The sequence below is a fragment of the Lepisosteus oculatus genome, chromosome 22 (genome assembly GCF_040954835.1).
Source record: "Lepisosteus oculatus isolate fLepOcu1 chromosome 22, fLepOcu1.hap2, whole genome shotgun sequence".
Lineage (NCBI taxonomy): Eukaryota > Metazoa > Chordata > Actinopteri > Semionotiformes > Lepisosteidae > Lepisosteus > Lepisosteus oculatus.
In genome coordinates, this window is record NC_090717.1 from 14,479,774 (window position 1) to 14,491,069 (window position 11,296).

At 44.9% G+C, this 11,296-nt stretch overlaps 1 protein-coding gene across 6 annotated transcripts in view; it reads left to right on the forward strand.

The window, feature by feature from the left end:
• The window catches only part of smtnb (smoothelin b), an 83,931-nt gene extending 73,295 nt beyond the window's left edge, over positions 1 to 10,636 (forward strand). For 4 of the 6 annotated variants that reach the window (XM_069182008.1, XM_069182011.1, XM_069182009.1 and 1 more), the window contains 3 exons: positions 94 to 220; positions 558 to 709; positions 7,715 to 10,636. In XM_069182008.1, the coding sequence (XP_069038109.1) occupies positions 94 to 220; positions 558 to 709; positions 7,715 to 7,868 (433 nt within the window). In that variant the 3' untranslated portion in view covers positions 7,869 to 10,636. Of the gene's footprint in view, positions 1 to 93; positions 221 to 557; positions 710 to 4,910; positions 5,083 to 7,714 lie in introns of all 6 variants that reach the window. The other 2 variants (XM_069182010.1, XM_069182012.1) reach the window with 1 other exon arrangement.
• The last annotated feature ends 660 nt before the right edge of the window (positions 10,637 to 11,296 follow it).

Here is an 11,296-nt window from a genome sequence, read left to right on the forward strand (position 1 = left end):
AGAGAAGGAACATCCGTATGTAAAAAGGAAAGGAGCTGCGGCTGGACGTGGCTGCGGGACGGAGTTGTGACCACGTGACTTTCTTCGAACTAGACCAGCCAATCCCGCGGTGTCCCGGGTGGTGAAGATGCAGCGGTCGTCCAGTTTTGGGGTCCCCAACGCCAACTCGATCAAACAGATGCTGCTGGACTGGTGCCGTGCCAAGACCCGTGGCTATGAGGTCAGTGTCGCTGCTTCCTGATGGCCTGCAGCCCGCCAGGTGACACTAGGCTCGCGTGCTCCTCTGTGCGGGTATCTCCCTGCTAGCAACCTCCACTGCTCTTATCTCTGGGTTTTAAAAAAAGAGGATTTCTTGGTTTTTCCTGAGTCTTTAATACATCTTTAAACGTGTGAAATGATATAATTCTAAAGGAATTATCTTACTAAAGATCCAATGAATGTGCTCCGAATAACCAGTAAGAAAGGTTAAAGATGAGAGGCGGCAGAGTCTCCCCTTGACGTGGATCGGTCTAGTTTTTGCGGTCTCCCATGGTGAGCGTGACCTGTCTCACTCCCAGCACGTCGACATCCAGAACTTCTCGTCCAGCTGGAGTGACGGAATGGCGTTCTGTGCTCTGGTGCACAACTTCTTCCCCGATGCTTTCGAATACTCCTCCCTCAACCCCCAGAACCGGCGGCACAACTTTGAGGTGGCCTTCAGCTCAGCAGAGTGAGTACAGATTGCCTGCGCTGCCCCCTGTGGGTCGGGGTGAGAGCTAAAGTGACAAAGAGAGGAGCTGTAAGAGTTTAACGTGTTGGAATTTCCGGGGTTATAGTTTGGAGTGATAAAAATGCAGAAGTGAATGAAAACAAATGCTGAAATTGTTCCAGTTCACTTACACTGTAATGATGAACTTGAAGTTAACATTTGTGATGTGACTGGAAGAGTCTGGCCTAGTTGTGTTTAATCCTTTCTCATTAAGGTTTCCAGAGATGTAAGGAATCTCTTCATGTACTCGGAGGTGTGACTTTTTACAGCAGTGCTAAGAGATCGACATCGTTTTAGGAAAGCTTTTCAAGTTTTCTTCATTTTGATAATTAATTGTACAACAGCAGCTACTCTGTTTTTTAAACTTTGGTCTGTAGTAACAAAGAGTAATAAGGTGTCCACAGAGCTGTCTGCTTCCAGCATTTCTGTCCGGTGTTCAACATATTGGAGGAACTGGAGACCGCCCTTGTGGACGCCAGCCTCCCGCTAGTTTGTTTGTGTAGATGCTGTGGCTCATTCATGCAGCCTTTTCCTTGTAGTGTCAAACAAAGAAGAAGCAGCAAAACAGTTCTGAGCAGATTGCACCGTTTAATTCTGATGTGTGAATTTTGACACAATTGTCCTAATATTTTAATCCAAAAATACAGTGTACGGACCAGATCACAGAATGCCTGTTTTCTTCTTCATTTCTAACACCTTGTTTACCAGGTGATGGCTGCTGCTACTGCTGCCACTGTTCTTACATGCTTTTTGGACAAAATGTGTATCCTATCGCAAGTCCAGTCTTTGATCTAAGATGAGAACATTCCATGTGGGTTTAAGGATTCTTCAAAGAGGGGTGAAGCTGAGCCTTAGTTTTGCCCCTCAAGATGGCATCAGTTTTCCTTTCCTTCTGAGCACAATGGTAAAAGTCTATAGAGGAAGGCAGTGGGGTGGCAACTTGAGAAGGTTTTCCATCTTTCTCCTCCTGCAGGGGCGGGTACTACAACCGTCTGCTTCTCAGGTGTGTCTGTTGAGAAAGAAAAATCCCAGCTGTATTTCTGAGAATGGAGCTCCTGAATTTCACCTGTGTTTTACTCCTTCAGCTCCATGTCATGTTGGCATTGTTCCCTTCATTGCTTGGTCTCTGACCCCTCTCCTCCTTTTTGAAAGACAAAATTGTTTCAAAATTGGATCTGATGGGGAAGAAGAAATAAAATTAATCAAAAGAGGGACTCAAACCTACCCCTGCTGTGCAGCAAGGTGTCAAAGCCCCTAGCCCAGGGAGTATATGCTAATTGGACATTGAGGGTTTGCATTTCATGTACACCCTGCACAACATAAGCCTACAGCTGCCCTTCCAGCATCCCAGAGATAGGCCTAAATGGATGTCCTGTAGGAAAAGTGCTATTACGAGTACTGCTATAAGATGTCCTGCCTGTGTGAGAGCTGTGCACTCCATTGACTTTGCTACAACCCTCAATCTAACCCCCATCTCCCTTTTTATCTGCAGAGCTGCTTTGGTGAACTCCTCCCTTGTAATGTGCTGTGTACCTCCCAAGTCCCGTACTAAAAATGCCCGTTTGTGAGATTAATCCTTCAGATGGTTGGCAAGGTCACTAATCGGAGAGCCGTGTGCTCTGTCCCCCTGCCATCTCCTCCTGCTCGGTCTGGTGTGGAGGTTGGAATGAGCTCAGGGCTCCTTTCTGGTCTCCGCACCTCGTCTCTCTCCCCCTCCTCTGTCTCCTCCTTCTCTCCCTCGTCCTGTCCTCAAGCTTTCCTCTCTCGTGAGCTGAGAATCGGAATCCTTCTTCCCTCCCAGCTGCAGCAAACCCATTCTACTGCTCCGCTTCCACCCCGGTCCCAAGCTCTGGAGAGGATTACACTCCCACTCCCCTGTCTGACCCCGTCGTGGACCCATTTGTGCCCAACACAGAAATGATTCACTTCAACTTGAATTTGAATAGAAGAACTCCTTATATTAATGGCCATATTTTGAATCTGTTCCAAGCTCAACTTCTTCTCTTGCTCTAGGCTTGAAAGTATTTATGTTAATTCATTCCTTTGTTTAAAAATTGGGATAAAATGAAAAATAAAGAGCTGTGGAAACATTTGGAAATGTCAGTTCTCCACACCAAGCAGATGAGACATGACTGTAGTGTTCTCAGATGGCTGAAGTCACGATAGAGGGAGGCTGCTTTCAGTACCCTAACAGCTATTGTTGCAATCATACCTTAATGCATGCTTACTGCAAACATATGTCATCTTCTCTAGCTCTGCAGTATTTCATAGCTTAAAGCTAATTACTTTTAAAAATGCTAAGACTCGTCATTTAGTTCTGCTTTTGCTGATATCTCCCCGGCATTTGATGAAAGAGTGTACATCTTAAATATTGCCCAGTGTTTTCTGAACTTTGGTACCAGAGTTTTCCCAATGAAATATATTTGGACTCACTGTTAATGAAACAATGAAGAGAGATTGTCACTATGCCCAACATCCTGTTCTGGGATGGCAGGTAGAGGGTTTGTTGCCTGGGTGGTCTGTGTGCAGCTAGCATGGCCTGACCTCTGACCTCTGCTTCGACGTCACCTGCTGAAGTGTTTCACTGAGATAGATGACCTGAGCACCACGCATCCGTACTGCATGTGAACCTGTTGCCTCTTGCAGGATTGTCCTCTCACAGACTCTGATGACCCTGACATCATGTATTGAATAATGCTTCCTAAAGCCCCATTGGTAGTTACCACTTAGGGTGATTATCATATTAGATTTTTACACACAAGCATTAGACTTTACTCTCTAAATTGGAATTTAGGCTAAAGGTTGTGTTTGGACATGTCAACATCCAGACATTTGTGCTCAGTCTACAGATCTCCAGGTGATGACCAGCCACAGCTTTGAGCTGAAGTGTCGAGGGGTGAGAAGACATGATATCCAAACAGTTCCAAATGAGAGCAGGCCATTCACCGCCTGTAGCCAGTTTGATATTTATAGTTAATTGATCAGAGGATCTCCTCCAGCTGTTTCTTAAAGGCATGGCTGGGTAGCTTGTTCCAGACTCCCACAACTCCTCTGAAGGAGACTGAACTAACTTTGCATTTTCACGGTTTGGTAAAATTATTCTATACGAGATGTCGTAGTAAGGGGTCGGATAGCAGTCTGCATGGACTTTGTTGAAGAAATTCATTATACTGAATTTGTATCTAAATTTTATTTCTGTGATATTAAGGAGTTGTGATGTCCATGGCTTCATGTTGAGGAAGCTGCTCTCGCAGGTTCCCCATCCTGTGGTCTTGAAACTTTCTCCAGCAAACTGGGCTCTGTTCCATCTCTAGGAAAGTCCGAGTGTCTGCATGATTGCACTGGGGTGGTGTTGAAGTGAGCAGACTCCTGAGACTATACTGGAACCAGCAGACTTGCAGTGATGTCAGGGAGGCATGTGCTGCGTCTTGATTTAAAGTATTCTAGAGTATCAGGATGAACGGTTCTGCTGCCTGGTCGGGTCAGAGGAGCCTGTCTGCCCTTCATGCTCGCTGTGCAGTACAGGAATCATTGCTGTGAGCCAGGACATAAAACAAATTCAGTGTAGAAAAAAGAAAAAAATGAAAAAAGATTCATCAGAAACCTCCCTGTCAGAGGCAAATCACAAGAGTCGTCCCTCCTCCGTCCCTCTCACCCCCTGTCCCCACGCTTCTGAGACGTGTGCGTCGGCTGCTCCCACGCTGCCCGAGCAGCCCTGTCTTCGTGTCTGTTGCCTTTATTTTTACACCACTCATGGAGCCCAAACAGAGCGAAGGGCGGTCCGGCGTGAGACCGCGCGGGTGGCGCTGCTGCTCGTGTCCTCTGTCCAGCTCTTGTCCAGTCTCCTGTCTCGGTGCACACCACGAATGGACACGCCCTGCCGTTCCATTTGACATGTCAGAATCGTTCATGATGCATGATGACTCATGGATATGTCTCTGAGAGAATGTAATGTTTTTGTTTTTTGTGTCTCTCCTCTCTTTCACCTCTCTGTTGGCTGCTCACCGCCCTCCTGTTCGTCCCTTTCTGTTTCTCTCCCTCCCCCCTCCCTTCGTTCCCGCTGTCCTGACCACTCGTCACCTCTGCCTTCTTCCTCTTCCTGTCCTCTCTCTGTCTTCCCTGTGACTCTCCTCTTGCTCCCTGCTCCTCGGCCGGGCTGCAGGAAGCTGGCCGACTGTCCGCAGCTCCTGGACGTGGAGGACATGGTTCGGATGCGCGAGCCGGATTGGAAGTGCGTGTACACGTACGTCCAGGAGTTCTACAGAGGCCTCGTCCAGAAAGGGCTTGTTAAAACCAAAAACTCCTCCTAGAGTTGCGTCCCCCCCAAACGAATGGTGAGAGCGGGATACCACAGGGGTGACACGCGGCTGGTGGTGGTTGTGGGGGTGGTGTGGGGTGGTCCAGCCAGGACGTCCCCTGCGAAAGGGGAGCGCTAACTGTTCTTGTCCACAGCTTCAAGATGCAAGGCGGTCAGGTAGGGCTCTGTCCCGTCGGCGTCGGACACAGCAGCTGTGGCCTGCTCCCCTCAGAGCCACGAGCTCTTCGGGTGTTTATTTCAGCTCAGGACTCAAGCTGACTTTATTGTTGTTTTCATCTCGACTAGACTGGGGTTTTCACCTTGAATTAAGGTGTCTCAGTTACTGTATGCCTGTTATTTAGGTCTTATTGGAGCCTTGTTTTAAATATTTGGTCAATATCTAGACAACATTATATTGGAAGAAAGCGAAGTAGAAACCACTGAAAAAGTGTCACAGCGAAGTTGGTTTAGACTCGAATGTAAGACTGTCAATGGGACACTTCTGTCCAGTGTGCGACACTGGCAATAATGAAGCTTTGTGGTCCATGGTTGAGTTTGGCTCCAGTGTATTCGTTTTCTGCTATAACTTGTCACTTTAATGGGATTTAGCGACAATTTAATTACATTGTTTGCCCTGTCAGAGCAGTTATCTCTTTTAGGTTAAGGTTTTTTTAGCCTACTGGGTTAGTTTCAAAGATTTTTGCTCATGTTGTGCTTCAACACTTCTCATAACAGGCGAGGTAAACCATGAAGAATTGTATATTTGAATAGATCCTTCTGTTTTGTCCATATCGGAAAATGCACACACAGGATAAGGATCTGGATAAGGTTCTTAGTGCTTCTCTAGGCAGAGTTGGTTAGAGAGAAACAAGAGGGTAGACCCTGTGTATCCAGCTACAATTCATAGCTTACCTGAAACTCGGACAACAATCATCTACTATATGCATATCTACTCAGGGGCGGAGCTGTGCTCGGATGCTCAGAGTCGCAGTGACAGGCTCTGTTTGTTCTGTAATTAGTGCAAAGCTTTTTGGATAGAACTCAGCTGTGCTCATCTGGCTGCTGGCCCCGGTCCACCAGAACTGTTTCCCTGCGAGAGATGTGTAAACATTGCCTTTTTAAGAGCTGGGATTCCAGCAGGGAGAGCAGTGATTAGTCTTTAAATGTGAAGATCAGGTCTTTATAAGGAGTTGTGTACTTTTAACCAGGAACAGTTTTTCTTTATGAAGTGGTAAGTAGCTAGGAAGCTTATTTTCTCATCTGTACAGTTTGATGTGAAGCTGTACTGAGATGCATTCAAATCCCTGCACTGCGCTCTTCATTTCCAATGAGGGGCATATTGTATCATCATTACTGCTGCACAGTGCAGCCCAGCTAACCCTTGGAGAACAGTTTTCAGTACCTCCACCTTTGAACGTCTGACTAAGCTGTCAAATTCCTAAGCTCTGATCCAACATGTGGGATAGCACAGCTCACACTCCATCACCTCTTTTGTTGTACTCTTGTACTCTGTTGCATTAAAATTCAAACCTATACTTCTTTATTAAGAAGAAACTGTCATGTGTCATATCAACACATTGGATAATTTTCAAAGAAAAGAGTTTCAGATATTCAAACAAAGCAGAGTCCATCAAGGTCCTATGTGCTGTTAATGTGTAGTTAATCTTAACTGGACACCTGTGTCTTAACTTCTGAGCCAAGAAGAAATATATGGTAATAGTAAAACATATTTTAGTTATATCCATGTTCTTTATTATACCTTATTTGGAGCTTGGGATGTCCCAATAAAAATTCTCCTTCATTAGCAGTGACTGTTGTATCCTCCTGTACTATGTCTCCCTCCAGTGGTCAGACTATGTATTGACAGGACTTAGCTTGGGGAGATAGGGAGACCTACATACTGAGTTTAATTATGGTTTTTATCCTCTAGCTCTGCTCTTAAATACACAGTGCCAGTTTAATGACTCACGAGGCCTGAACACTTCAGTGCTCATGGATCACTGATCTGAAAATCTGAGGTGGCCAGAGAGCAGCTAGACTTTGCCTTGGTCATGATGCAGTACTGTACTGGGAAGATGTGAAAAACTGGATTGTGCAAGAAGTTGTCATGTTTAGCTAGTGACACTTTTCACTTACACCTTTCTAGGAGCTCAGTGTGTCTCCTTTCATATTCTCCTCCACTTAATAAAACTCTATCCTGCAGGTACATTAATCAGACTGCTGTCTTTTTCGATGTGATGCTAATCCAAATTTCTGACTACCTGTGTGTGCTAAAGTAGTGAGTTGTTTGAAATAATTATGTAAAAAACTTTTAGACAAACTTTTAGATTCTGGAAAGTCAAACTAGAAAATAACATCTATAGCATATAAGAAAAATACAGAGGAAAGGCCCAAGCAATATATACAAATCCCGTTATAAGATAAGATTTATTTTGAACCTTAATTGAGAAACCTGTGCTACAACTATAATAGGGAGGGGTTCTCTTTTATTTATCTCACTGTGCTGTTTGTCTGAAACTTCTAAAATCCGTGAGTCTCTTCTGCGCGAGAGGCTGTGGTGCAGGTACAACTGCCCCAGGCAGGAGAGCATCTTCTTCCCCTCATTAACTGCACTTTCTGTCTCTCTCCGTCTCCCGACGGGGCTGTCCTGCCCACTCTGTGCCCTGCAGGAGCTTCGCTCACTGTATGCCCCTGCTGGAGGTGGAGGACATGATGATCATGGGCAGGAGGCCGGACTCTAAGTGTGTCTTCACCTACGTCCAGTCACTCTTCAATCACCTGCGCAGGTACGAGCTGGCCTGCCGTGGCTACACCGACTTCTAACTGCAGGACACAGACGCTCTGCCTTCCCGGGACCCGGCTCATCCCTCTGCACCTCAAACGTACTGCTGTCGGCCCTTGTGAAGCCCCTTGTGCAAGGCCTGCCTGTCAGCTCTGTTGCTTATTGACTGAACCATAAGGTCTATACTTTCATCTGCTGTGGCCGGCTGAGTCTGGCTTTTCCAATCTTCATGGTGTTAAACAAATGCCCTGGGGGTTTGGCCAAGATCGGGTTTATTCTGTTTTTCTTAGACAGTTCAGAAGTACAGGAGCATTTCATTACCAAAATAAAGATTGCTATCCAGAATTTTCCCAAGTAGTGGCACTCGGCGTTTATTATAATTCAGGAATAGCCTGAGCAGATCTAGTGCTCATGTGATATTGTATTGCATCTAGCAGGTCCAACAACTAGCCATTGTATTTGTTTTAACTTAGTGGTAAAATCAATGAAATGCACTTTTCACAAGCTGATGAAGAGTAAAAGGGTGATGGTTAAACCCCACATTGTGCTCATTGTATCCCTACACGGGCTGTTGGTGGTATATTGGATGTTGGATGGTTCCAGCACTTGGCCTGAACTTTAGATTCTGTGATTTACAAGCCCCGCAATTCCCGATGTCCATCCCTGAGGATTTCCCACGCCGTCTTCAGTCTAACCAGAGCGGCTCGGGATCACACCACTTCTATCACTTTAGCAGCAGGACTGGTTTCTGGTGGCACAGGACTGTACCAGCCCTTTAACTGGGCTCGTGTCGTTTGTGCCGTTATAGGTCATTCAGGTCAAAGTGATGGAAGGGATCTAAGTGATTGTCCCACATCCTAACGCCACTGTCTAAGCTAGGGGATCTTTACTGACTGCACTCGGGCCTGAGTGAAATGGCCCAGCTGTGATCTCTTTCACGTCACACATCAAGGGCTTTTAACAGCTTTACTGCTTTATTTATGACGGTAAAATTATTGTGAAAATAAATGAAAGACAGACCCTTCCACCATGTCCTGCCTATGTGAGAGCCTCTGATGATTTCAGTGAGTCGTGAGCTGAAACAAAGTTTTAATAAAGACTAAAGAAGTCTAAAATATCACCTGTGTGAAGGAAGTAGGTTGGGCCGGACAGTTATCAGTGTTCTTCAGACTCCAGTCCCGGTACAGAAGCTGTAATATAATTTACTATACTGCATGCTTTTTAAACACACATGAACTTGAATTGTTTTTTATTATTTAAATAAATGTGTAAGCACTGGTATGGAAAGTATATTTCATCTGTATTTTTTTTTGTGATAACCAGTATGCTTCTGCCTTCAGTCTGGACCCTGGACACCTGTCCTCTAACTTGAAATTGCAATTCTTAAACCAGAAAACAAAAGACCATACCAGCATATTGCACTAGTGTCAGCAAAATAGGTAAACAATTTTCACTGAAATAAACATTTCAGTGAAATTTAATGTTTGCCTGAGATTTTAGATTGAATTGTTTAGAAAGCCCCTTGGTCAGTTGGATTTTTTTCTTAAATTCAGAACCTCCCAGGGTTTCCTTACCAGAAAGGGTTTGATTTTGAACTTCAGAGCAGGAAAGAATAGCTTTTGAAGTTGCCATACAAAATCCACTCAGAGCTTCTCGGAAGCATGAGGTTGTAGTTGAACATGTGGAGAGACGGAGCTCCACCCCAGTGACAGACTGCACAGCTTGTCGTTGGCGTGCTCGTGTCACTGTCCCGTCTCTGGCCATCCAGGCAGTCTCAGGGCCAGACTGAAGTGACCGCTTTCTGTCGGCTTCCCGCTGGGAGCAGCCACAGGCTTTCTGCTAAACACTGCCAGCAGCACAGCTCTGCAGGGAAATATTTTTAATCATGTACAATGTTTGGTTTTGTCTATTTGTCTTTGATGTATTCTGACACTTTTTACAACTTTTAATACCTGGTTTGTGTTAAACTAAATGTTATGTCTAATGATTTTGATAGGATGAGCAGGTTTTGGTCTTTGAAGTTGCTGAATGACTGTGTTACAGTGTTAAATACAGAGCCCAAATAGGGGATGTCTGAACAGATAAAGTAATTTACAAAGCTGTCATGCCCCTTTGACCTCATACCTCCCGGAGGGCTGTCATGTTGGATGAGTCATGTTCCTCTGCTGGAAGGAGCGATTATTTCGGTGCGATTTAAGGACGAAGAAACAGGCCGAGTTGCCACCTGTGAGCACCTGCTGAGCCAGTGAGGTCCAGTGAGGGGCTGGGTCTTGGTTTGAGCTGTGGCCCTGTCTCCATACGTTGTATCTGAATGAATCACCTGTAAATGGGCTTCGTATGAATTGATTAAGTCCACAAACGGACTGCTGCCAACCGAAACAAGTTAGTTACTCATCCCAAATTATGACTTGACACCATGTGAAACTTAGCTGTTGAAATAAATGCTATGTATTTTAAATTCTTCAAAACTAAACACTAATAGAAATCTGCTTTTGGGTGGTTGCTAAATGATTTGGGGCTTAAATTAAAAATGACCTTCTCATCGGGATGACCAGTAACACAGTACTGTCAAATATGACTAAGCAGACTTTTTTTCCCTGTCCTTAAACTTGTGATGTTGGTGTCTAGTCCTTAAGCAGAAGTGCTGTAACTGCTGCAAACCCATTTACTGTAGACGTGAACTCTGGTGCCTGAAGAGAGCTGGCTGTGGTGCTCTCCATGATGTTATACTGGCAAGAGATGCTTGTTCCCAGCCAGCTCCCCCTAGTCACTCATTTTTAAGTTGTACAAATAAACTATTTTAAATCTCTACTGTGGTTATTGTGAAATTTAGTTATAAATTTAAAATTGTTAGAAATCCTCTTAAGTGAGATATAACTTGACTGACCATGAAATAAGCTTTCAAGCATTCTAACATTAGATTGATTTCAACAAGAAAGCGTTGGAGAGAATGATTCCTTATCCCCAGCTTTAAAGTGCAAAAACCCTCCAAAGATTTTGCTTCTGTTAAAAGCCAGCAGTAATGCCTACTTGAGAAATTGACTTGTTAGCAGAGATTTTTTGAGGCAATCCAGGTTAAAGCATGTAGGAAAAAAACCTTTCCGTGCTGTGTGAGCGACCCTTAGAATTACTTTTTACTCGGCAGAGCTTCAGCTCTGCAGATGCACCTGCATGCAAAGGAATGTGCCGCAGGGATTGTCTTTGAAGCAGAGGCCAGGGGAACAAGAATCTCTCCTCTGGCAGAACAGAGATCTTCAGAGAGGACTGCTGGTCCAGCCAACTGGCAGCTGAGTGTTGCTGGTCTGCTGCCATCTTGGAGAGGACAAACCTTGAAATCAAGCTGTTATGAGAGGATTTTAAGATTATTTTGAAAGCTAACATATATATTTCATTCCAGCTGTTCTCTAATCTCAGTAGCCAAAGTGGTGATCAGGTACCTTTGGCCACGATACCTGCAAGTGTTAAAGTG